General features: G+C 42.4%; 1 protein-coding gene across 2 annotated transcripts in view; it reads right to left on the bottom strand.

Annotated features, from left to right (window-relative positions):
- Positions 1-26,688, bottom strand: part of LOC103823654 (ubiquinol-cytochrome-c reductase complex assembly factor 1) — a 46,566-nt gene that overhangs the window by 5,116 nt on the left and 14,762 nt on the right. The window contains exons 6-8 of one of the 2 annotated variants that reach the window (XM_050982070.1): positions 22,606-22,663; positions 16,652-16,760; positions 538-630 (exon numbers count right to left, since the gene is read on the bottom strand). In XM_050982070.1, the coding sequence (XP_050838027.1) occupies positions 538-630; positions 16,652-16,760; positions 22,606-22,663 (260 nt within the window). The remainder of the gene's footprint in view (positions 1-537; positions 631-16,651; positions 16,761-22,605; positions 22,664-26,688) is intronic. The other variant, XM_009098766.4, reaches the window with a different exon arrangement.

Below are 26,688 nucleotides of genomic sequence, written 5' to 3'. Positions count from 1 at the left end.
CTCTATGAGGTTACATTTACAATATAATAATGCAAATCACTGTGCAGAAAAACAATATCATTATGTGAATAAGAGCTTCTGAAGAGCAACACTCACTAAAGCAAAAAAACCAATGTAATTGTATTTTCCTCTTGAAGGTCCTGCAGACACTTGTGCAGAGTGGTGCTTTTGCCTCCCTGTCTTATTAGGTACTGCCTATAAATATTCTTGCACAGACTCCCTGTAAATACTCTATAAATTCTCTCTCTGCTTTCAAAGTACAGCTGAGTACAGCAGGATCCAAAGGGAGGAAATGACTTAGTGGTGCCCAGTAAGGGATGGTGAAGCAGCAGAAAGAACACCCTACCTTCCACACCCATGGTTTAAATCCATATGCTCTGTGCAGTTTTCTTCTAAGAACTTTCATCCAAGGCTGCCTCCCTAATGTAATATTTCACCAAAGAAATGGGCAGTGAATGTTTTCCCCACCTGGACTACTCTGTGTTCAGGAATTAGATGGTCTACTTGTTGTACATTCCCAGAAAACAGCCTTCTCACCTCATCATATCCAAAGAGAGCGGCATAGAAATTTTCTGCCATCCTTTTCAAGTCTTCTTTTAGAATAGTAGAATTAATCTGAAAAACAAACTTCTTTAAGGAAGACGTGAGGAGAAAATATTCCCAGTTTCACTGTGAGTGGACAAAGAAGCACCAGTGCCCCAGCCCACCTGACTGAGCTTTGGCTGCAAGCAGGAGTCAGTCCCTCTGGAACCTCCTGGGACACAGCTCCATTAATTCTGACACAGCTGAGGTGGGTGTTACTCAGCTCACAACTGGCAGGAGCATCCCAGCCAACAGCTCTGCCACCAGCTGCAGGAGGGGAGAGAAAATGCTGCTGGGAGAGTGTGAAGCAAGGCTGTCCTTGCAGTGGCAGCACAGCTCAAGAACATGGAGATCCCTCTGTAATCAGCTATTGAGCAGCTATTCCAGACCTTCATCCATCTGTAGAAACTCAAAGGTTTTTCAATGTTTCTGTGTCCCCAAAGCACAGACTGCAGGGATGGATGTGCTACTACAGTAGAAGTACAAGAATGCTAAAGTCAGAGACACCACCTTGCCACTGCTCCTCCTGTACTGTCCAGACTGACTCTCAGCCGGCAAGAACATGAATTCTGCCTCTCCAGCATCTCTAGCAGCTCAGTCTCACAAGTTTTTGACTATGATTAAACTTCTTTCAGAGTCTGTGATGACACAGCAACTTCCTCCATGCTCTAAGTGTGACTCAGTCCAAGTTCCACACTGACCTTTAACTAAATTTAGTAATTGCTGAAGTATTTGCTGGGTTGGCCTAAGCTACCCATTGGTGTGAGAACTGACCCCATGTGAGCTTAAAATGGGACAGGACCAACTGCTGGGTGCAGAGGGATGGCTGAAATGCCTCCTGTGCATCTCCCTCACCCACACTGCCTGTCCCTCTTGCCTCTACTCCTTACCTCTGCCAACAAAGTGATGCAGTTCCTCTCCCAAGGGCCCAGCTACACTTTGGGCTTTAAGCTTTGCCAATACAAAGCTTCTTCCTTGTTCTGACTCCCATGAGGAATCCAAGAGACACAAAGCATTTCTTTTCTACAGCTTTCACATGCTCCAGAAGTACAAAAGACAGGGCCAATAAGCCCTGCACACCAGCAGGACACTCAGGTGTGACACACTGCACTTTGCAGAGACAGGATTCACACACAAGAGACACCAGCCCATCACACCCACCACACTGGGAGCCCTTGTCCTGAATTCTCTCTCAGTATCCTTACGAGTATTCACCTTGGCAATTACACAACAGCTTTTGTATCAAAATATGAGTTAGTTTCTGCCAAATGAACAAATTTCCAGTTCATATACTCTTCCCTTAAACCACTGTCTTTTTTCATCTGTTCATTTTTATAGCAATGCACATAGTGCAAACACAAGGAAAATTCCTTTTATGTCAGTTACTCACATTTTTCCATTAATATAAACTATTAAAATTCATGCAGATATTTTATAGGCTATCAAGATTTGGAGACTGGTTATTAGTGAATGTTTAAAAAAAGAACTAAACATAAGAAATCAGAGGGTTAAATGATGACTGCAACTTTTGTAATGACTTAATTAAATTTTTATTGAGTACATAAACTATGATGTCATTTCAACCCAACCATGCTCAAACCTTCTATGCATGTCAGAGATCGTGGTTTTTCTCAATAGAACATACTTCTAAATAAGCTGCACTTCTACAGCTCTAATAAGGGGGAGCAGGTCTCATGTAACACACTCAATAAATTATCCTTCCATTTTAAACAAACAAATTCCATGAGTTATTATATATTTGCCACGCACTTTTTATGACATAATAAAAATGTTACCTCAAGGATTACTTAACACATACTACAAATGTTGCAGCAGGCAACTGCAAGGGGCAAAGAAAACAAATAGTCCCAATACAGAGACAAGTCCTGGACTATACATCCCTGGGGAAGCAGCTTTCCCTACTAAAACCAAAGAGCAGCAGCTTTAGGTTAGCAAGAAACAGATTGAAGAAGGAGATAAGCAAGTTAAACAAACATGGCAATAAATACATCTTAAAAAGACAGTTTCAGATAAAAAAAATCTGAGTTTGGGGATGGAGCTGTATCTTATGCAATGAAATGATATTCAAAGAAATATTGCAGTTTCTGAAGAATGCAACTGGCATTAATCAAGTACAAACACTGAAGGAAAATATCCTTCTTTATAAATCAAGAAAAATGAGCACATCCAAAGCAGTGTTTGCTGGAAGTGCTTCGTCTTTCAAAGCTTGTACAAGTTCTCGCCCATGGCAAGTTTCAGGATCTGGTTGGTCGTGATTCTGCTGACTCTTCCACAGTTTGTTATTAAGAAGAAAAACTGCTAGAGAATTCCAAGTGAGTAATTGCTAATAACAAGGAAAAAATCAGTAACATCTGGAGCTCTTCTTGGGACTTTGCCCCTTTGCCTTCCTTGGAGCAGCCCAGTGCAGAGCTGTCACTGGACAGATTTATGTGCTGAGTGACACAGGACTGTGTTAGTTCAAAACAAGGAACCCATTTTTGGTACACATCTCACCTTTACAAGACCTCTGAAAGAAGGAAATGTACAGCTAACATTATCTCCCTGCTACAGGTCACAAGTGTTCTCTGAAAGGCTCCATGAACCTTTCTGTGGGAGCCTTTCTGTTCTGCCTGTGGGACAACTGAAGCAAGCAGCTGCTGGATTTTCCATGTCACAGTAAAAAAACCATCTTCAGCCTCAGGGAGTTCATGTGCATCATCCAACAGCCACGTGCTGAGGGTGACTCTGCAGTAAAGTCTCACAGAAGGTTTTGTATTCTAAGAAGATTTCTAGGGAAGTAAGAGCACAGTGCTCTGCTGTTCTGCTGGACACACAGCAGAAGTCCTAACACATGGCCATAGTGTTAAGTGAATGCTGCTCTGGAATTAGTCCCTGTCAGTGTCCTGTGAAGGACTACGAGCTTCCTCTGGAAATGAATCTCCTCCTCCTCCCCACTTGCTTTGGCTCACGGTGCAGAGTAGGATCAGTGTGCACAGACTGGAAGGTAACAAAGGACAGGGCAAGAGGAACAGCCTCAAGCTGTGCCAGGAGAGGTTAAGACTAGACATGAGGGAAAAGAAAAAACAGAAAGACTTTTAAAACACTGGTACAGGCTGCCCAGGGCAATGGTGGAGTCACCATCCCTGGTTCAAAAAACCTGTGGATGTGGCAGTTGAGGACATGGTTTAATGGTGCTTTTACACTGACTGATGGGGACTGGATGATCTGAATGGTGTTTCCCAATCTTAACAATTCCATGGGCTCTGATGTGCCCTGCCTGCTCAGAGCCATCAGCCCATGGGCTGAGGTGCAGGAGACAGGGGATCCCTGGCAGGAGACAGGAGAGCAGGAGACAGGGGATCCCTGGCAGTGTCACTGCACACCTGTGTCCTGCCAGCACTGCCCAGCTGGGATGGCCATGGGCTGCACTGCTTTGAGCACTGCAACAGGAGTTTCTTTCAGCTTCAGCTTTTGCCAGCATGTGTTGCACCCCTTGAGCTACTTTAACACATTAATCCTTCCATAGACTAAAAAGCCAGAAGGGGCACTTCTAACTGCCTTGTACAAGCACTAGTCATTGAATTCCAGGCAGCAATTCCTCTCTTTAGGCTGTAAGTTATGCTTGAACTAGACTTTTTTTATGAAGAGATTTCAGCCAGAAGAAATTATTAGATCATAGAACCTGACCTTCTGCATATCACAGACCATTACATTTCACTGAGTTCCCCCTGTACTAAGCTCACTAAGTTGTGTTTGGCTAAAGCATATCACCCTCACAGTTGAACATGTGTATCTCATTTCATATTTGAATTTTCTGGCTTGGGTTTCCACCCCCTCATTCTCATTATACCAATCCTGCTAGAATAAATAGCCTCTTCTCTACAATGTGTTTGCTTCTGTACCTGTACAGGATGGATGTGCCAGCAGAGTCATCTCTTAAAACCCAGACTGGGCTCTTCCAGGTGTCACACCACAGCAACAGCACACTCCTGGAGTGGTCAAAGTTGCAACAGCAAAGCAGTGGTTTATGCTGATACAGTACAAATTAATCCATCCCTTGTGTAAAACACGTTCCACAGGTCTGAGCACACTCATCTTGTCATGGCTGAGTCCACTCTGGGGACTTCTGCAGCCCCACTGCCATAAACATCAGCCACTCTCACTGACACTTCTGACTGCTGGAGCAGGAATATCAGCAAGAGTTCCTCAAGAGGATACAGGACTGAACTTTCATGGTAAAAAAAGCCACTCCACAAATGTTTAGACTTTTTTATGCCCCCTCTCTCAAGTTGGAGTAGGACAGAATGACTTGTAATATGGTTTATTTATAAATAACATATAAGCACTTGCAGTTACATGTGGGCTTTTTGAGTGTTTGCTCAAAACACTGTGTTAAAACACACATGACATTAAATGGGCAAACACAGCCCTTTTATTTCATCCTATAATATCACTAGTGCTTGCAGGACAGTAATTTTAACATAATTGAGACTATAGCTAGAATCAAGAAGATTAAATTAATAAAAAAGATTAGGAAGATTCCTGTAGCAAGGGGCCATAACAGCCAGTTTCTTCAGGCACATACTTGTGAAATGACAAAGATATCGAAGAAATTATTTTTCCAATCTTCAATTTTTGAGCCTTTTATTAACTGCTCTGCTACTTTGTCTGCAAAGCAGATCACTGCTTGTAATTAGCCATAGCTTGAGTCCTGTATATTTTAAATATTAACTCTTCTGATAAATTCTCTATTTTTAAATTAAAGTAATTTTGTAATACACTTCCATAATCATTAACTTCAGAGAACAATCTTTAAAGCCTTCTTCAATTTTCAGTGATAACCTACTCCAATATTCTTTTAACCTAGACAAAAGGTAAATATTGGGTTGTAGCAGAACCAGCTCCTGCCAAAATCCTCAATCCATAAAAACAACATGTTAATGGAAAAAGTTGTGCGTGCTCTACCTTCACAACAATTGTGCAATCATCAGTAAGGCTCCTCAGAGCCAGTTTATTCCAAGAAAGACACAGAAAATCAAGTTATACAACATTACCTTCACCTTTCAGCAAAAGCAGATGCTCACCCCTAGCTTTCTGCTACCCAGAAAATGAGGTTTGTTCCCATTTTGCAGTTTTTTAATTTGGAAGCTCTGCCATGGTAAGAGTTACAGATGCAGAGAAGACCACAGTACAATCTGAACTGAGTTCAATGGCTTCCTCCAAATTCCTGCTTCCCTGCAGAACGTGGCTGGCAGAGCTCACTGACAACCTCTCAAGAGAAGGAGAAGGGAGAAGATGTCAAATTGCTGGGCTCTGTCAAGTTGTGCTGATTCTCTGTAAGGTGAGCAGTTGTCAAGGGATTTTCCTGTAATGCCTCTTGGAAAACCTAGTTGCTAAAGCTAACCAATGTGTTTTGAACACACCAGAATCAGGAATTCAGCCTGATGAACTGATAAGGGAAATTTCAGAACCAAGTTTGAAAGAAGCACTTGGAGAAGACAGTAGTATAGGTGGATAAATCATTAAGGTAAATATGTGCCATGAGCACTCACAAAGTTCCTGTGAAGCTTCTCTCCTCACTGAGACAAACCTCAGGGACTGTTAGAAAGTGTCACACACCACGAACACTGACCAGACCAAGGGGCCACCTACCAGGGTATCCTGCCTTCAACAGCAGCCAGAATCCCTGAGAAAAGTCCAAACCCCAGAAAAGCTGATATATGCTCCCTCCAAGGTGTATATAAAACTTAATAAAAAGTCAAGAGCAACAAAATTCCAGGGATCATAAAGTACTAAACTGCATGAAACATCTTAGCTAACATTACCAGGGCTGCAGAGACAGGAAAGGTGGCATCCATTCTGAAAAGTCTTTCAGCAGAAACAGGTAAGTACAAATTGGTAGAAAATACAATAAATGAAAATAAAAATCACAGATAATTATGACCAGTGATACTCAATGCTGATTAAGGTACTTGTAGTAGGCATTTTTAAAAAATCCATAAAACCTATTTAGAAACACGCACACATTTGGCAGCTACAGTTTTGAAACGGATCTTTAAGAGAAAAAAATGAAGTTGAACAATTCAATAGTGCTGAAAAAGATATATAAATTTTAGGAATTATTATGAAAGGAATATAAAACAAAAGAGGAACCTTATTCTGCATAAATCCATAATGTACTGCATATAAAATGGTTGTGCATAATTGTTACCTTTTAATCTCTGAACAAATGTAAAAGTAGTAGAAAACACACAGAAAAGACCACGATGACATGATGACACATATGAGCAGACACTCAGGAAACTTTTCAGGATGAAGTGAAGAAGAAGAGATGATGGAGAGGCAAAATCATGACTGGTATCAAGCAGATAAACAAGGAATTATTGTCCACTGTTTCTCATTAAAAAAGATGTAGAAAAGAATCTAATGAAATGACCAAATAATATTTTAAAATATAGGAGTTTTCTCATGCAACATATTTAAGTGGCAGAAGTCACTGCCACAGGGCATTAAAGAGCAAAAATTTTGGAAGAGGCAACAAAGGGCTGCACATTCCTGGAGGATTCCTGTCAGTGCTCCCTGTGCAGCTCTCGGGTTACTCCTCAGTGAATGCCAGGAGAATGTACCAGAAGGAACTGACACACAGTTCTGTTCTTATCCTTTATCCCAAATATCTGGTCATTGGCAGCCACAGCACACACTAGATCTTCATCTGACAGCAGCTGGAGCTCTGAGCATGTTCAGCTTTGTCCATTTTTTGCTGACCTTTGCAGATATTGCTGGTATCTCTCCTCTCTGGGTCTCTGCTCTTTCCTGCCCTGACTTCCAGCAGGACAGGCATAGCTCACTAGATGATCCTGGACACCAGACATCAGGTCACTTTGCTGACTTGGCAGGAATTTCACCTGAAAAGTGCTAGTGCTATTAAAAAACCTGCCCCTTTACCATAGCCTTTAATACCCTCATGGGAAGAGGCTACATTTTATATAGCAACATGAGGAAGAATGATCCTGCTCATACCGAATAAGTCATCCTTCCCTAGGGGAAAAATAGTTAAGAACACAAAAAACCATTTTTTCTCCAGAATCTGGGATCAGGACAAGCTTCTGTTGGAGGGGAAGAGCAAGGCACCCATCTCCTCTCCTAAAAAAACTGCCCAAAAAAATATTTCATTTCAAATGGAGTGACAATTGCTAGAGTCCATACAATTAGTCAACAATTAACCAGCCTAATCCTTACAGCTACAACCTTTATCCAGTGACAGAGGCCAGGATAAATGCAAATACTCACAATTACTAATCACCTTTTCAAAGTAATTTCTGTGTGCCTGGCAGACTGGCTGATTTGTGTTTGCTCCATCAGCCTCCCCACTCTTTCCTGGCAGGGCCCTGCTCATACGTGACCTGTTTGACATTCTCCCATCAGTTCCACATTTGGGTAAAATTCTAATTTGAAGTCACATTGCTTTCACCTTCTACCAATATTCTGCACCTTCTGGTTTCAATCATAAGCTGAGAAAAACCCGATTTCCCCAAGCATTCCTCCTCCCCAGGGCTTCAAACACACGCAGGCCACAGAACAGTTAACAGTTAAATATTTTCTTGCCAATATTTTAAGAGTGCAGAAGGTTCCAAATTGCTGGTAAAATAAACAATGCCAGACTGTGAAAACTCCTGCCTGCCATATACTCTGATGTTAACAAGAGTTTCTTTATTACTGTAACCTTTCAGAAGAGAACAAAAATTATTTCTCTACCCTAGTTCTGCCCTCAAGTAAAAGGCAAAGGAGGAAAGCGAACCATGAAAAGGCTGCATGGTAAGATATTGTGAGTTTTCCACTTACTTCTGCAGTTCATTCAGATTCAATGCTGCTGTGAATAAATAAACTTCCAGAAGATCCTAAAAACACAGGCAAGGATTTTTCCCTACACAGTTTCCTGAATAACATACATTAAACCTATATATGGGTTATCTTCCCTCCTGCAAGGACATGATAAAACAGGAAATACAAAAGGGTAAATCTAGGATGCTTTCAAGGAGACACATCCTCTATAAGCTCTTGGTGCCTGGCCTTGTCCTCTGGGGCTTTAGTCTTGTATTTCTACCAATTACAGGGGCTCTACAGTCTTCAAACAGCACCTCCAAACAGAATTGCTGGTTCTCAGCATCAATGAGACAAGTGACTCCAAAACTCAGGGGACACCCCCTAAAAGCCCTGCTCACCCACAGGCCTGCCTTCTGTTCCCTGCCAGATCCTTCTGCATGCCCAAGCCCTGTGAAAACCCACTCAGACCAGGGTTGTTCATTTCACATTACAGACCAAGACTGCAGTGACCCCATCTCCCATCCATGACAGCCCAACCATAAACTTGTCTCTTTTGTGTGCACTTTCTCTCCTGACCTCAAGGCCTCCTGACTAACTTGAAAATCAACATGATGAACACTTTGCTACCAACGAAGAGAGATCTCCAAGATTAGATTTGCTGGTATTTTAAGCTTTGGCACTATTTCCTGACCTTTGAATGAAATAAAAACATTCAAGCTCTTACAGAAGTGTAAGTTAGTTGGAATTAACTAATTAGAGATAAAGCAAGTGCTGTGTAAGACCTGAAAGAGAAGAGGAAGACTGAGTACAGAAAAAGGAACAGAATCCACTGAGGTTCCCAGACCAGACTGGAAAAGAGAAAAGCACCTCAGTTTCCCTAGATGTGTACAGAAGTATCCTATGCTGCTACTTTACTAGGGTTGTAAAAGAAAGCAGAGGAGTCAGCAAGTGTGGAAGCAGGCACTGGGATTACTGCAGGGATTGCACTTGCACTTCCTGATCATTATCTTTTCTTCTCCTGTGGGAGCAGTTAGCAAGGGCAGTCAAAAAAAAAAAAAAGTTTCAAAGGGCTGTCAGTTCTGTAAATGGATAAAATGGGCCAGAGAACTCAGAAAATGGAAGCAAAAAATAAACAAAGCTCTAGCAATAACGTAAAAGACTCACTCCCGAAGTGGAAGCAGAAGAAGTCAGTGACTTTCTATCTGCAGAGAAAAGCACAAGCAACAATGTGATTAAAATGTATGGGAACAACAGAGAAGCTCTCAGTGATTTGTTTGGTTTGATTTAGAACAGACTCTGGTCTTGGTATTATTTCTGTTTTCATGGAGGAGCTCGAAAGCACATTCTGGGGGAAGACCCTTTTCGTATACAATGAACATAGAGTAATATAACACTGAAAAATAGATAATTCTGACAAAAAGGTATCTCTAGAAAAGGTACAAGGCAGCTTCCAGTTAATTCCTGCAGGCACTCAAGAAGGGCACAGAACAAGCCAACAACACCACCTTACAGTAACAGGATCCAACACATCTGGGAAATTTAAATTGATTTTTTTTTTTTTGTGCCAGAATTGATTTTTTTATGCCAGAAAACTGGGGCAGGCTGTCTGAAGAGAGCCCAAGCATTTATTATATCTTGATTTCAATACCAGGTATCCTCAGCATGGCCCAAACATTTCACCCAGGTGTGTTGGTTCCACAGATGCTGTCTCTAGAACAAGTACATAACAAACAGCTTGAGAAAGAGCTCCATATTTCAAAGCTCCATGTGCTGGTAAAGCTACATTTGCATCACTACAGTTTGTTCCAGACATCATCACTGCCGAGATAATTCACGGTAACATTCCATGCACAGGCACTATCCTACATATTTAAGTTATTAAGATTTCCAGAATCAAATTTACTGAATTTCCTCTGGGAAAGTACCTACTTTTATTCATCCATGAAATTACAAAGTACTGGAAACTCAGTGTGACCTTTCAAGCTCCTTGAGAAAAGATCAAAGGTTGATGAACTTTTTTTTGTGATGTTCTTGAAACAATAACTTCAGGTAAAACCAATCATACAATGTCTTATATCCTATTTTTAAAAAGCCACAAAAACTATACAGAACAATTTTCTATCTCACTACTTTGGCAAGGGTTTAGTTTCTTTGTTGTTTTTAAAGGGAACTAGAAACTGGTGAAATTTTATATATTCCAAGTGGTCATCAAAAATCGTAACATTTTTCTCCTTAAAATGTCCCAGTAAAGCATTTCAAAATATACATAGATAATTTAAAACTCAAGCTTCTCTTCTTCAGTTTTACTGGTTTTTAAAAACCTTTTTCAGCTGTACTGAACACTATCCTCTGTCTCATATCCCAGTCCATTTCCTCAAACAAAATCAGCACCTTCTCTGCAATGTTTTGCTTCAGTACATTCCCTTCATCCCAACTCCCCACTCCAGCCCCAAAATACTGCACCCACTTTCCTCCTGCCCCATTCTCTCTCAAAAATGTAGTTTCACTCCTGTGCATCCAAAACTGACTCCATGACTTCCCATCAGACTTTAGAGGCAGGCCTGGAGAGGACCCCTGAACATCCCAGGACAGCAGTTTCCCACTTCAATTCATACAAAGATCAAGTTCTATTTCAAAATTGTATCTATTTTACACCCTGTCCTCTCACCCTCTAAAGCCATTCTACAACTTGCTGGCCTCACCCTGACCAAACCTTCTGAGTCTTTAGTCACAAGGCTCAAACTTTTTGTTCTCCACAGTAAGAATAACTTAAACAGAATGAAACTGAGTTTAGGAAATTCTGTAGCTCCTGTAAGGTAAATAACCTTTTTTATTAACTGAAATTTTTTAATTATGAAAAGAGTATCGAGACAGAAAACGGTGCTCAAGTTCCCAGAGCCAATTTCACCTCTCAGTTACATGTATTGATTCTGATGCTGTTACTTCAGATTTACATGAGTGTAACTGAGAGCAAATTATGGGTCACCGGGTATAAACAGCTCCAGCTAAAAGTGTAACAAAGGCTGTATTGTGCTACACACAGCAGAGCCAATAAACGAATTCAAAAGACACCTAGATGTGTTCCTGGAAAAAAAAGGGGGTAGGAGTCTAAGTGGTCTGGAGGGAAAACAGGAAAGTGAGATTATGACAAATTAAAACAGGTTTGGCACACTGGGCTGGACAGCCCATCCTAGCCTTATCTCTTTTAGAACATTTATTGATTATAAAAATGAATTGGCAGCTTTTAGATAATTTATTAATTATAAAATGGATTGTCATTTTGCACTGAAAACAACTTTAATTCATTTCAGCAGCAGAATGCCACCACCACAAACACAACCAAGGCAGGTAAAGTCAGCCTGCAGCCAGTTACAAGTGTTGGAATAAAGCCTGGTGGATCTTCCTGAGACACCACAGGATTTGCACCCAGAATTATCAGTGTGGGGTGCTTGGAGGAGGGAGAAGGGGTGTGGAGGTTTTTTTAGGTTGGGATTTTTTGAGTGGTTAAAAGTCTGTTCTTAATAAATTAATTAGTTTATTTATTTATTTATTTAACCCTCATATCTCCTCTCCTGTTATCAGCTGAAATCCTCCTCCAGGGAATACCTGCATGTCCTCCCTATCAACTCTGCAGCTTCATCTAAGGGTATTAAAACACACTTAAACTTTTATAACAAGTTTTAATTCCACACTGTTACTAAAGATCTCACAATACTGAGATCACCCATTAACTCTCAGGTGGCTCCAGAACTCCCTTAGGGAGAAAACAGCAGCAATGTCCAGTCTTCTTGAGAGAATTCCTTTTCCAAACTGATGAGGCAGCTGCCAGCTTGCAGAGTATAAATCTATTCCCTGCAAGCCACGAGGTGGAGATCTCTGGCAAAGCAGGATCCAAAGGAAGTCTTTTACCCAGCCTAATGTTACTATTAACACTTGGAGCCATTGCATCAAGCCAATTTTTCTGTTTGTTTTTAAAGTTTGATAGAAATGTCACTAGTGGAAAAATTAAGTAAAGAGCACTGGTTAGCCACAGAACTGGACACACCTGGCTGCAAACCCACCAAAAGAGACTGACTTCATTAGTACTAGGGACAGCAGAGTAAAATTTATATCTGAAATATGCCTGCACCAGTAGAATTTGCTGAGGCCACAGACTCTGTGTGTTTTTACAGCTGTGTCAAGTTTGGGTTTCTGACTCTTGCCGACATTCAGGAGTGCTGAAGGAGCTCAGGCTAACAGGTCTCAAAACTTTGTAGCAGAGATTTAGATCTCAGCAGTTTTAACAACCAGGTTTTGAAATAATACAAACTCAATTTGGAGCTGGAGCTGAAGTAAATTTGCAGTTAAAATGCTTTTACATTCTACCCCTTTCGGCTCCAATGAACCAGTTGAGAGCAGATGGCACATTTCAATAAACCATCAGGATCACCTCAGGAATACAGTGTCCATTTTCTGCAGCAAGTGCTGGCATTGTTGCTAGATTGGAAGCAAGCTAAAGAACTGCAACTTTGTATGTCAGCAAGTTAAACTAATTGCATGCAGGCAGCAATTCCATCCAGATGCTCTGTCACTTGTACCACAATTCAGGAATCAGAGTTAAATCTTTACCTTTGATACACTGCAGGAGAGAAAAGGCAAGGAATGGAATCTCCTAACCTCCTAGGATCGATGCAGATGATTATTTAGTTCTCTGAATGTAAACTTTCTTTCCACTTATTTCTGAGAAAGACTGAGATTCTGAAATTTAAAAGCATCGACACAGGAACATGTCATCTTCTTTTCATCTGCTATTCTTGATGCATTTGACCACCTTCTTTTGGAGACAGAATACACTGATTGCAGGACTACATCACTTGAAAATAAATTGCTGGTACACATATCCTTCCATCGTGTCACAAAACCTCTGTCATTACCTCAGCTTTAGTTTAAAAAAATCATTAGGGATAAAGAGGTCAAGATGAATAAAAATAATGCAGCACTTGGGAAACTGCCCTTTATTGGTCACTCAAAACTCCTTGCAATTGCCAAAGGTGAGAAGTGAGAAAGATTTCAGTCAGGGTACACCTTTATGAAGGGAAGGAAAGTGAGTGGAGAAGAGTGAACAAGCATGGAAAAACAGGAGATGCCCATGCAGGAGCATGAGTGAAGTGGGATATGAAGCCAGAATCCCTGGCAATGATGAAGGAAAATGAGGCGGTGACAAGGAGCAAGGGAACTAGTAACATCTTCAAACATTAGGGCATGGATAATTTTCATCTAACATACAATAAGCATTACCAGGAGAGACCAAGAAGTTTGTTCATCTCAACAAAATCCCAAAACTTTTGGGTTGAAGGTACCTCAAGGCTCATCCCATTCCACCTCCTGCCATGGGCAGGGACACCTTCCACTATTCCACGTTGCTCCAAACCCCACCCAACCGGGCCTTGGACACTTCCAGGGATCCAGGGGTAGCCACAGCTTCTCTGGACATCTGTGCCAGGGCTTCAGCACCCTCACAGGGTGAGGGTGGGGAGGCCCTGGCATTCCTTCCATCTGTCTAGCCTAAATTCCCTCCCTTTCAATGTGAAGCCATCCCCCTTGTCCAGTCACTGCAGATCCTAAGGAAGGGTCCCCCTCTGGCTTCCCAGGAGCCCCTTCAGATTCTGGACAGTTGCTGGGAGGTCTCCACACAACCTTCTCTCCTCCAGCCTCAACAGCCCCAAACTTCTCAGCCCATCTCCATAGGGACTGACTACGAATAATGACTGAAAGATCAGGAATAAATAAAAGGTTTAAAAAACCAAACCAAAACAAACCAAACCAAACCACTGCAGATAATGAAAGCCCTCGCTAAGACTACAGTGAAGAGAACAGTCCTGATTTCCAAATCTACCCCACTCTCCTTTCTCATCCCCCCTCACCCAGTGCCTGCTCAGGAGTTCCCTTCTCACCCAAGGAGGCTCATTAAACCAAGGGGCCCCTGTGCAGCTCAGCTGTACTAAATACACACCTAGGTGTAACTGCCTTGTAGATTAATCCCTGAAATGTGCAGGTTCTTCCTCTGAGCATCTGCTATGGCCACATAAAGGCTGTGTTACCTCCAGGCCACAGTCTGGTGTATTACAGGAATCACAGTATGCAAGCTAAGCTCACTGGAGATTCACTGCAGGGTCATTCCTACAAAGATTGCACAATTTAAATCCAAGGGTAAACTGACCAGCTGCCTGACCTGACAAGGCAAAGAATGAATGGCATTCCAGCAACTTCAGAGTTCCTTGCAGTTGCATCACACAGCAACCATGCTACTGCAAAATGCATGTATAAACATTTCAGGGTATAGACTGGATGAAAAAATAAAGACACTGATGGGTTTTTTATACTTTAAGGAATTTTGTGGAGAAATTCAATAGTTTCGTTTGCATAAATGGAAACCCTGTGCATTCCTTTAAAAATAACTGACTGCAAACACTATCTTTTTTCCCCTAAGGTTTACTGTAAATCTCTCAATAGAGGCCTAACCTGCAGCATTCTTCACTTTGGAGCCTTGCATGGCTTGGAAGGGCAGCAAACAGCCAGCTCTGCTCCTCTCTTCTGACTGCTGCTTCCAACCCTGCACAGAAAACTATAAGCCAGCACTTTGTACATATAAGACAAAATTAGGGTCAAAAGAAACAGACAAATCATTTGCTGTTCCAAAGGTCATTTTCTCCATGGAATCAGACAGATACTTTCAGGTGCTTTGGAAGGTGACATGTTTGGCTGGGGTTTGTTTTGGCTTTGGAGAGGTTTATTGCTTTTCAAGAAGAAGAGCCTTACATTTACACCCAGAGTAAAGATCTGAGCTGTGTATAGCTCCTAGAGAAAGCAGAAAGAACCAGAGGTATGATATGGTAGGCACTGAATAAGGACAAAAATGCAGAAGCTCTTTCAACCAGTCTTTTTCTCCAGTACATCTGATTTGTTAAGCTCACTCACACTGCCCTACCAGAAAGAGGAGATCCCCACACTGGAATTTATCTAAGCACATTAATATAGCAACAAATCCTCAGACATATGAATTTAGATTTAATTCAAAAGAAGATTAACAGGATGTCTTGTCTTTAAGAGCAACATGTAACAAAGTAAAGCTATGGAAGTCCCAACAACTAGGAACAAACTCTATTGCTAAAGGAATAACTGAAGTTATAACAGAACCAAAATCTTCTAAAACCACATACAAAATAAAGAATCAGAGAGAAACTTCTTGAATTTCTAATGTGATTGAGTCCCAAATCCTACCTCACTGGTTAATTCCCTTGTCTGGCACCACCAGGAACATCCTGGCAGCTTCTCCAATGGAACTGACAGCTAAAGCTTAACAAATAAGGAATTAATTACTGCTATATGAAAACTGTCACTTCTCTAACAGCATAATTTATTTTACTCATAGACAAACCTCTATCTAATCACTGAACACCTCTCTTCCTTTTTGACAACACAGATGTGGCCAGCCCTGTTCTCCCACAAAAGTGCCCTGAACACAGGCAGCCTCACCTGCATCAGGTCTGCTGTCACCTACTTCTACTGCCTCTGCAACGCCTCCTCTTCAGGCAATCACCAACACAGGGCTGGAGAAACACATTTTCATATTTTAAGTACAGAAATTACCTTTACAACCAACTACCATAACCTTCCTTAGAACAGGCCAGAATGATCCAACCTTCCTCTTCCTTCCAACTTGCAAATGAACTCTCCTTGGAACTACCCTCTCTTTCGAATTTTCTTTTCTTTTTTTTTTTTTTTTTGAAAAATACACTAAGGACTGCATATAGTCATGTGTTTTGACAAAAACCCCTTGTTGATTAACTTCCCATTTACCACTTTAGATAGGGAGAACACTCAGAGCTCTGCTGGAATTACTGAAGTTGTATCTATAGATTTGGCACCAGTCACATTCCTCCCTACCACAGTGGCTTATTCCTATCCCCATTCTGCTGTAGCAGCATCCATTCCTGCAATCACATGGCAAATCATGTAGGAAATGAATCAATTTCAGACAAATCAATACCTTTATCCAGGCCACAATGCACTTTCAAAACAAGGACAGTGGCTCAATACAGCAGCTGAGGGGATGAACAGTCAGGAGTGAGGGCTGCAGATACCAGCTTAAGCTAGAAAAGGAATCAACCAGCTGGATTCTCAGGCATTTTCCTAAGATATTTAAATCCAAAAGAGCATTGAAAGATGGGAATCATCAGGATTAAGAGCAGCAGAGAGGACTTACCCCCATCACCTTCCCACGCTGTTCAACATCCTCCCAGAGGCAGTGCACGATGTAGCGGCACATGTACTTCCCCGTGCGGCCCTCCTGCTTCAGCCGCACCAGGCACATCCTGCAAGAGCACACACCACTCAGCTCCTGGGCTTTTTTCAAAGAGACAGAGTAAATTCAATACATTCCAGCTCATCTAAGATTTTTTCTTACAGTATATGTTTGTGATCAGGAGGAAAACACACACAGATTTTTTTTTTTTTAAATAAACCACTACAAACATTTCTATTCTGTACTCAGGAGCTGGATTTTGGCCAATCCAGCCATGGAAGAGTGACAGTGGACTCTATTCTTGCTGACAGTATTGTAATCTAGTTAAACACTACTGCAACCTAAATTCCTCAGCCTTAAGAACACCTCACCCTCTGGAGCAGGAACACATGGCTTGTCTAATCCCAGGCTCCGAGCCAGCTGTAGCTCAGTTGGTGCACTCAAGTGCTGTAAGAGCCCAACTAGCCAAGCTGGGAAAGCTTAAGCAAGTTACAGACTTCAACCAATCCACATTAGCAATGTCCTAAATTACTTCAGCTACAGGGGTATTAGGATACATGTCCAGCCACCTGGCAAAACCTCCACATGCAAGACCAGCTCAGAGATTTGTAAGTGCACTGTGAGATCTTAATGAGAACATCAGGTTGCATTGTTTTACTTTTTTTTAAGCATTAAAGCCACTTGAAACTTAATTGCTGCAGTTCTGTCTACAAAATAAAAGAATCATTTTATTTTGCCTCATATAAAACATCTGTAAAGAGCACAAACTGAAGCCCAGGCTGATTCCTCAGTGGGCTGGGACCAGTCCTGTCACCTGTCCCATCTTCTCTACCTCATTCAGCAACTCCTGTGCTGAAAGACAGAAGTGCCTGTCCAGGACTGACTGAGTGACTGCAGAGGAGGTGATGCTCAAACACTGGAGCTGAGAGAATCCACTGCTTTTCACAGACATGCTAGGAAGGAAACTGCTCCCTGTAAAACCAAGAGAGCAGAGCTGCTGGAGGCCACTGTGGAGCTGGTGCACACCAACAATGGTGAATATGCCACAAGAGCTAAAGGGAAAACATGATGATTTATTTGTTAATAGGTTCATTTCTTTAGTAAATATAAGATCTGCAGGCATTAAAAGTATTTGGTGACCCATGAATTCCAGCTCCTCAGGGAAAATCACAAACACCTGAAGTGTGCTGAGATGACCTGTAAAGGGACAGATGTCCATCTTTATGATGGGTTCTATCTTGTGTACAGATTAGCAAAGGAAACATATTTTTTAACCTGTTAAAGAAGTAAAAGTTACTGCCAGGGACAGTCAGAGACAAAAGCTGAAGGTAGCAAAATTGCGGCAGCAGTCCTATATTCCTCCTGCTAGTCAGAATCACTGTCCCACCACACAAATGCAATTAAGATGGTACCAAACCAAACCCTCATTTTCTCACAGAAGGAGGACAAAGCTTTCTGTTCAACCAGAAAGTGGTCAGAGAACAGCTGACAAAGAACAGCTGTCCAGGTATCAGACCTTCCACAAAACAAATACACAAAGAGCTTAAAACATTCAGTTTACTTCTACCAGTTTCAAAACCTTTGTTCCTCTTGTGCATTTACATAATTGAACTGTACAAAGAAGTGAATTACTGAATTGAAAATTCTTACTCACTCTTAACAAGTCAAAGAGAAAAAGACTCAGTTGAAAAGACTAATTTTGTGCTAAGAAACGCATTTTTATACTTCTCTTGCTGAACAGCTGAACTCGGGGGATGAAAAACTCAGGGGCAAGAAAAGCTCCTCCTGAGCATAAGTAGTGTTTCCTATCCTGTGTGCCTTGGGTGATGGAGAAGCAGGAGGAGAGAGCAGTGCAGAGACCAACAACTGGTCAGTGATGAGCAGGACTGGACTGGTGTGTAGGGAAAAACCTGCTACTCATGGAGCCTGAAAGGGAGCACTTGTGTTTGGATGCACAGTGCTGTCACAGAGCTGCTCTGCAGCACCATGAGTGAGGTCATGGAATTTTGCAGCTTATTTGGCAGTTTGGTAGTTTGTTACTACACCTGCTGTCTGAGGCAACACAGACTCTTTAAAGCCTGTAAACCTCCTAACCAGATCACCATGGCCTGAAACATTTCATCATTTCACTGCACAATCTGTTCTGTAGTTTAGTCAAATACTGACTCATCTCCATCAAACCCTGAAAGGAAAATGACTCCAAACTGTCTTTAGAAAGCTGTCTACCTCTCATTAGTTGGGTTGGATAATTTTTGCCGTATTTAAGTAATGCAGAGAGATTATCTTGGAAGAAAATCTTGGACTCCAAGAAGAAAGGATAGCTGAAAAGGATCAGGAGCATCTGTAACTCAGCACGTGTCAGCTGAGATGTTGTAGTTTCTCACAACAGCCTCAGCCAGCTTCTGGCAGAGTTCCCAGAGTGCCAGACTGGCCTAAACAGCAGAAGTGGTGGTTGACACCCCCTGATCACTGCTGTCACGTGTCCTGTGCCATGCATCAAGGTGTGATGAGCCATTAAGGGTAAAACCCACTCGAACCTTTCTGTACCTGGCCACTCATTCCTGCTCCCTCAGTTGCTCCAGAGCAACTATTTCTGCAGCTCTGCTATAGTTCCTCAGAGAAATTACTCTGCCTTAACACTACAAATACCAACAGCATTTTTGGAAGGCTTTATTCTGTTTAACCCACTCATGAACAGCTGCCAGCTTGAGGGATGGCAGGAAACTCCTGAACTGACTTTTCCATCAGCTCTGTTATGACATTGCACTTCAGGGAATGATGACTATCAGCAGAATTCTGAACAGGTCCTAATTAGGTTTGCATGTTCTCCTGTGCTCCAGCCTGGCCAGCTCCCCAGCACTGCTCTATCCAGCAGACAGAGCCCAGCCTGGCTGTACAGCCTTCTCTGCCCTGGAGCCTTTGCTTAGGCTGCTGTGTCCTATTCCCTCACGTTAAGGCAGGAGCAACTAAATGCTGGAGACATTCTAAATAAACTTATTCTTAAAATCTCTCTCAGGCAAGGCTATCCTGATGCAATTAAGACACAAAACATAGAGTTTATTCCCTTTCTTCTGAAGCACCACATTTCAAAATGGCACTGTGTCCTCAGGCATCTCCGTGCACATCAGAGAAATCTTTTCTGGCAGGAACTGTTTTCTACATATACTTGGTGGTCTTCATTCCCCTCTGGACTTCCTGAGGCTGATCAAAACTTTCCTAAGTGCAGATTTCCTTGAGAAAACAATGCTCAGATGAATTTCTGCAACAGGTCTCTGAGTCTTTCAGAACAGGAGTTGTAGCACCACTCTATCTGATCCTAAATACTTCAGAGATGTCACCACGCTTGGTGTGGTGAAAATATGAAGGGAGCTCTAGGTATCTACATGACAAATACTGAATCAAGACATTCCTCAGCAGTCACCCAAGTAATTTCTTTGGCAGTTTGGTAACAGCTCTGGATTCAGCCAACATTCCATTTAGATGCATGGGAAAATGCAACCCAGCAGAAGAAATAAAGAGCTTTTCTAAAGGTCTGGACTTCTAAATATAAACCAAGAGTCCTCCTGACATCAGAGGTGTGAAGGAACAGAAAGTGCCTATGAAAACGTGTCATTCAGGAAAGAATAATCGTGGGTTGTTTTTCCAAGTAATATTGATGGATTTACTTTTTAAAGCATGATTTTAGCACTGCACTGGAAGGCACTGGAGCATTTCTAAAGGAACATTATCTTATAAAGTAGCTGGCAACAGCAGAGGCTAAACATGAGAGCCTGAATTCCTCTCTTTTTGAGTGGGGTCAGTAGGAACATTCTATTTACAGACAAGAAGAAGTAGGAGCCAGATATTCAAGGAGAACCCACCAGAATGGGTAACACAACAACGTGCCCTGACAAGCACCTTAAGTCTGTATAAGCTGGGACGCAAAAAGCATGGAAAAATTGACCAGAACATGCTAGGCAATGGCAACAGTAAGAAAAGGAGACAAAGTTTACCAAAGCAGGGAAAATTCTCAACTTCTCTGGCTCCAGAAGACACTCTAAATCAGTAGAAAATAAGCTGCTGAATAAGAAGGAAGAAGTTGTGCAGAAAGTTGTGCAGACTGCTCTGCTAGGGGCAGCAGGAGCAGATGGTGATCAGAATCTCCTGGCAGGCTGCTGGCCACCAGATCAGGAAGATTTCTAGCCCCTGAGGCAAATGGTCCAGGAAGAAAGAGGAGAACTGGAGCCTTCATACAGGAGTTGGATGTCCTTGACCTTGTCAAAGCTAGCAGAAGCACTTCTGCTCCCACTTTACTGAGGTCAAACTGCCTAAAGAAAGAGAATCCCAGAGAACAGCAATAAACCTGCCTGGGAAAGCAAAGTATGGCATGGCAGAATGCTGGTCACTGATCTCATCACAGGCAAAGCCTACAGCATTTCCCAATGAGCCAGGCAGTGAGCAGGCCTGTCACAGGCTTCTCTGTGTCCTGGAATACCAAACCAGATCTCTGATATGTGGTCCAGAATGACAGTGCTGCCAGGGACACAGAGGAGCCAGGCTCATAAACCCTAGAAAAATTAACCTCTAGTGCTAACCTCCACACCTGAATTTTCCTGCTGCCACAATGTGGCAGAGGGATTTGGTTCTTTCTGCTCGTGCAGGATTTTGCTGTCAACCTGTCCATCATATCTCACATGTAAGAGTATTTCAATTCTCAGCAAATTTCCTCATAACATCAGCTCAAAGTGCAGCAACTCTTGGCCACCTTCAAAAGAAGCCAGTGTAGCTTTGATCTTAGAAACTTGTGCCTATCCTATACTAGTTTCATCTCTGTCATAGTTCTCTCGTTGATTTTTATAATTAATCTTGAATTTGATGCTGTGTATTAATCACAGGATGCATTGTCCCCTCAATGAGAAATCAAGATGAAAAAAGTGTGTTCTCTGCAGATTCATCTTAACTCTCTTTGGTTTTCCCAGATACTTACAAACAGTTTGGTTTTTAACATTTATTGCACTAGTTTTCAAAACACCTATATTAATTATGAGCTCATAAATTCACTTTTTCCCACAGGGAACAGTAGGAAATAAACTGGAGATTTTAAGGGTCATCCTTACTTTGTTCTACTGATTCCATTAACTGATTACAATTTCAATGGTTCTGCTCATTTATTCACTCTTTAGTGTAATAAGCTGCCCCATCTTTCACTCTATTGAGGAATCAGGAAATTAAAAGGAGAGAAGGGAAAAAGGAGGAGGCAAGGAAACAAGGGGCCTTAAGTGCAGCTATTTCAGTACAAACTTCCTTTCAGCCTTTGGGCAGCTGAACCCAAGTCTATGGACTTCAGTCCCCTCAAAGATCTGGCACTTAAAAAATTACTGTACTCCCTTGTGCATCCTCTGACCTTTATAAGTATGTTATGCTAGATGAAAACCTGATTTTTTTGGCTACTCTTTTCACAAACGAAAAAGGGAAAAAACTTCACGTTTAAGGTGTTAAATATTTTTACATGCAGCCAAGCTGGCATTCACCACCCTGCACGTACCTTTCAGAAGTGAAATAATAAATGCCAGTGCTATAATTTGTTAAATGCTCCTCATCACCACAAATTCTCCCAATTTAAATGACTTTTCAATAAATTTAAACCTTTCCTAAAAGGTTAAAAGTAGGATTTTTCCACATAGCCTGAGCAAGGCTTTTAGAATACTCATGGCAAAGATCATTGCACCAGTGAGGAATTTTGAGATGTAAGAGATGTCAGCTTCTCTATAGGACTTACTGTTCTTCAGCAGAAAACAGCTTAAATTCAGTCATCAGTAAAATTAATATAACCTCTATTATCAACCATGCATAGAAGGCTGTACTTTTTCTCACATTAAGTTGTATATAACTCCACTTCCTGAAAATAACTGTATTACTGTTTTTCTTTCACTTACCAGACATGAAGCTGGGCTACTAGAAACCATGAATTCAAAGTATCAGGCATTTGGCACTCTTGATGGAAGGGGAAAAAAAAAAACACAAAACCAAATCAAAACATTAAAATGAATTTATCACATTTTGCATTTCTATGCATTTTGCACAGAAATTCACTGCACCAAAATCTAAAAGCACTTTAGTAATTTATTTTCAGCAATAACAGTACATACATACTGGAACCAAACATTTAGTGTCATGTTTGTGCTCAAACTCTGGAATAAAAAGCCACAGGATGCTATGGATTCTGAAAGATTTCAGGTGTTTAGGGCTCACTTGTATAACTTTTACAGAGGGGGAAAATTCCACAATGGAGAATGAGACAAACATGTGGCTTCTAGCCTGGAGAGTCTCAAAGCAGCAGTGACTAACACAGAGGAGTCAATGGATGCTTTGCTCCATTCTTACACTCTTCCTTCCCATGTGCTGCTGTCTCCTGCCAGGGACAGAATTCTGTGTTACCTGTGTGAGTCTCTGCTCCCACTCCACTGGCTGGTTTCAGTCCATGGCTGCATAGCCCACAGCACTCTGAGTGTTCCAGTCAGGCTACACAGGATTAAACCCATCAGCCAACCACAGAAACAATCTGTTTCCAGATTCAGCTCTACTCCCACAGCCACTGTTTTCCCAGAGATGGCTTGTCCATATGTGTGCTCACATGATGGATTTTCATGTGCTCTTAGGATGTGAGGCTGGAGATTTAAGCCACATGGCACAAAAACCATATTCCTCTTCCTCAAGCTTGAAAAAAATGAACCTGTGGGTTCTGTGCATGCCAAATCCTTTAGTTCCTGTCAATCTCAAACCTTCCTCCCAGGCACACTTCTGCATGTGTTTCCTGGAGAAACTTTTAAGGCAAGTCCCTAACGAGAAGGATCTGAGGCAGTCACCTTGGCCTACCCAGCACTTGGTGTTCTCTTTTGAGCTGTTCAAACCCAGCTGGAAGAAGGCCAGAGAGCCTTCAGAAAGTGACTCTACAGTCAGATGTGCCCTAGGGAAGTCAACCTCATCTTTTCTGTGCTAAATAGATTCCTTCCTGACTCCTATACTTCTTGGATGTCAAGGATTACAAAGGAGATTCACCCAGACCATGAAGCAATGCTTTCACAGCCTCTTTCTTTTTATATGCCAGCTCTGGTCAGAAGAACCAAACAGACCCACCACTATTCCTCCCTCCCCAGAGAGATGACTCCATCAGGCCTAGCAAGTGCCAAGGTTCAGCACCACTGCCCATACATCACCTCTAAGACAGTACAAAGACACTAACAGTCCATGTTTGGGGATTAAACACAGGTCTCCCTCACCCTTCTACCCTTCTGGCTCTCTCATTCCTATTAGAAAGAATTCCTCTGCCTAGAAATGACTAGTTTGACCTAAAGCCACACCAAGGCATCTCTAACTAGGGCAGGAGCACACAATGCCTGCATTAACCAAACCATCTCAGTAAATGAAGGTTCCACAAGCAAGAGGCAAACAGTTCAGAGAGAGGTTTCTCCAGTAGGAGTTCCCATGGATCAGTCCCCCACCACAGAAATCACTCTGCAGTGGAAAGCAAAGCTCACACCTCTACTCCTGGAAACACAGAAAGTTTTTAAAGACCTATTCAGTACCCAGGAGGCAAGATTTTTTTCTCTTAACTTTCCAAGAGTTGCAATTCTATTTTTATAAATAATTTTTAACTTCTATATTTGGACTGTCTGCATGGTAAATTTAATGGAAGGGTGGCTCCTTTAAAACAAGAACTTTTTCATGATGGATCATCTTTGCCACTACCACAACTTTAGGAAGGACACAATGGGGTAACATCCACACACCCTGCAAAAGAACAGGTGTGCTGTGTCAGTGCTCCCCTGAGTGTGGCAGGCAGCAACAGGAGCCTGGAAGGCACTGAGTGGGGTATGGGAGACACAAGAACCAAGATTCTTGTAACCTCCAGCCTTTTTGAGTTGCACTGAGCCCCACTAGGAGCCATCCAAAAGCCTGATTTGGTGGGACGAGCTCTCTACTGCTGCAGCTGCCTGACTCCAGAGAATTAACAGCATTAATAGTTCAAGTTCAATGCAAGGTAACCCTACAGTCCATATTCATCAGCCAAACTCCAGTTCAGCTCTGAGTATTACCTACCTGATCCTAAAAGTTCTTTTGACCTTTCAAGTCTGAGGTCAGGCATGAAACTCTCCTCACAGGCTGCCTCCTCTGTTGCATGGGAACTACCCAAGCTCTGTGCCAAACCCGGCACCAGCAACTTTGCTATTCCCTCTGCTGCTTCTCTCTTCTCCTTTAAACAAGAAACAGCTGACATCCTAAAATAGCTCCACTTCCCCCATAAGCAGGACAGTAGAGACATCTGGGATATGGGCTCTAAAGCAGAGTTCCCAAAGTATTGTCCATGAGTGACCCAATATTGAGAGACAAAGGGATTGCAAGCATATTAAAATTAACTGCAGTTTTATACTCAAGAGTCTCAATTATAACACCTCCTTTATATCCTACAGTGGCCTCATGACTTGCATAGCCATAGTCTGTATTTTGGGAACTGCTGTTCCAAGACATATACAGGGACAGGCAGCTCACAGGGCTCTCATACAGTGCCACAGGGCATCAGCAGGAATGCAGTGAGATAGAAGAGAGCCTGTAAGACATGAAATGCTACCACTGTCCTAGCCCTCCACCACACTATCCACTCTTTACATTGTCACCTCTGTAAGAGAGCTACCCTACAAACTCTCTACACCAATCCAAGTTCCAGAAGGTCGCAGTGCAGTTGTTCCTTATGCTACAACACAACCACACCACACAAGCACATCCAGAAAACACTGAGAAGGGCTCTGTGCAGAACTGGTTCTGCTCACTCAGGTTAACGAGCCCACGAGTGGTTTCACACATGAAAGGCTGCAGGTTTCCCAGGTCAGCTCAGCAGGTTAATAGGGCTCACACATGGCCAGGAAGGAGCTAATAAGCTCTCCAGAGAGCAAAGCTGACTCTGAGCAGTTCACCTGATATCAACACCCTCCAGCTAGAGCCATAAGGGCATCAGAGCACAAACACAGCCCAGGTCAGCACATGGCTCAGACAGCACCGTCCTGCCCTGGGGCTTCCCATGGGCATCGGGAGAGGAACAGCACCCACGGAGCATGGGCTGGGGCACTGCTCTGCTGCTGCAGCACCACAGCACAGTTCACAGGTACTTGCCTCTCTTCCTACCAGTCCCCCAGGCTGCTCCTTCAGGAGTGAGCAATGGGCTTAAGCAACGTCCATCTTTAGTCACAAGAGGAAAAAACCAGTTCCCGAGTGACACAGTTTGATGCAGACACGGTAAACTCGAGTGAAAGTTGGGTATCCTGCTCCATGCCGTGTTCCCCTCTCAATTATGCACTCCCTAGCACCTGCTTTGTGCCACAGCTTCTCTTCACCAGACCCCTCCATGTGCCACTTTAGCTCACCAGTACAGCAAACCAGGACGTCAGTAAACTGGGCTGTTCTCCTTCAGTGACCTGAACATTCATCAAGGACACAGCTGTGCAGTCCAGAACAGGGCAAAGGAAGATGGAGATGTGAGACTTCGCCCTTTGGCTGCTACTTCAACTCAGCTGCCCATGGAACCACAGCCTAAAGCTTCTCCATGGCAAAATCCTGTTAAAAGCTTCCAGCCCATCCCACACCCCTTGTTATAGGGGAACTACTTTTTAACATGGATCACAAGCTTGTTAAATTTTTGAGCTAATCCCCCAAAACACCTTAATTTCTATGTGACAGAAGGAAAATAAACTTCTTTTACCGTTGTGATATGAAAACAATGATTTCTTTGGAATCACAAGCACTGACCCCCCCACACCACAGGTGTTCTTATACCACCAACAGGTGCATCATGCACTCCATCAGTCTCAGAAAACTCCCTTGCTCCTTAGGCAACAACTGTCCCAAGTCCATGCAAACATATCCTACTCTTTAAATATGTCTTACTATCTTGAAAAAACAGAAAACAATATCAAAAACACAACTGAAGCTATTTTACTCTGTATTGAACCTGAAAATCTGTGCCA

Source organism: Serinus canaria, chromosome 20 (assembly GCF_022539315.1).
Source record: "Serinus canaria isolate serCan28SL12 chromosome 20, serCan2020, whole genome shotgun sequence".
Classification (NCBI taxonomy): Eukaryota; Metazoa; Chordata; class Aves; order Passeriformes; family Fringillidae; genus Serinus; species Serinus canaria.
This window is presented reverse-complemented; position numbering and strand designations above follow the sequence as displayed.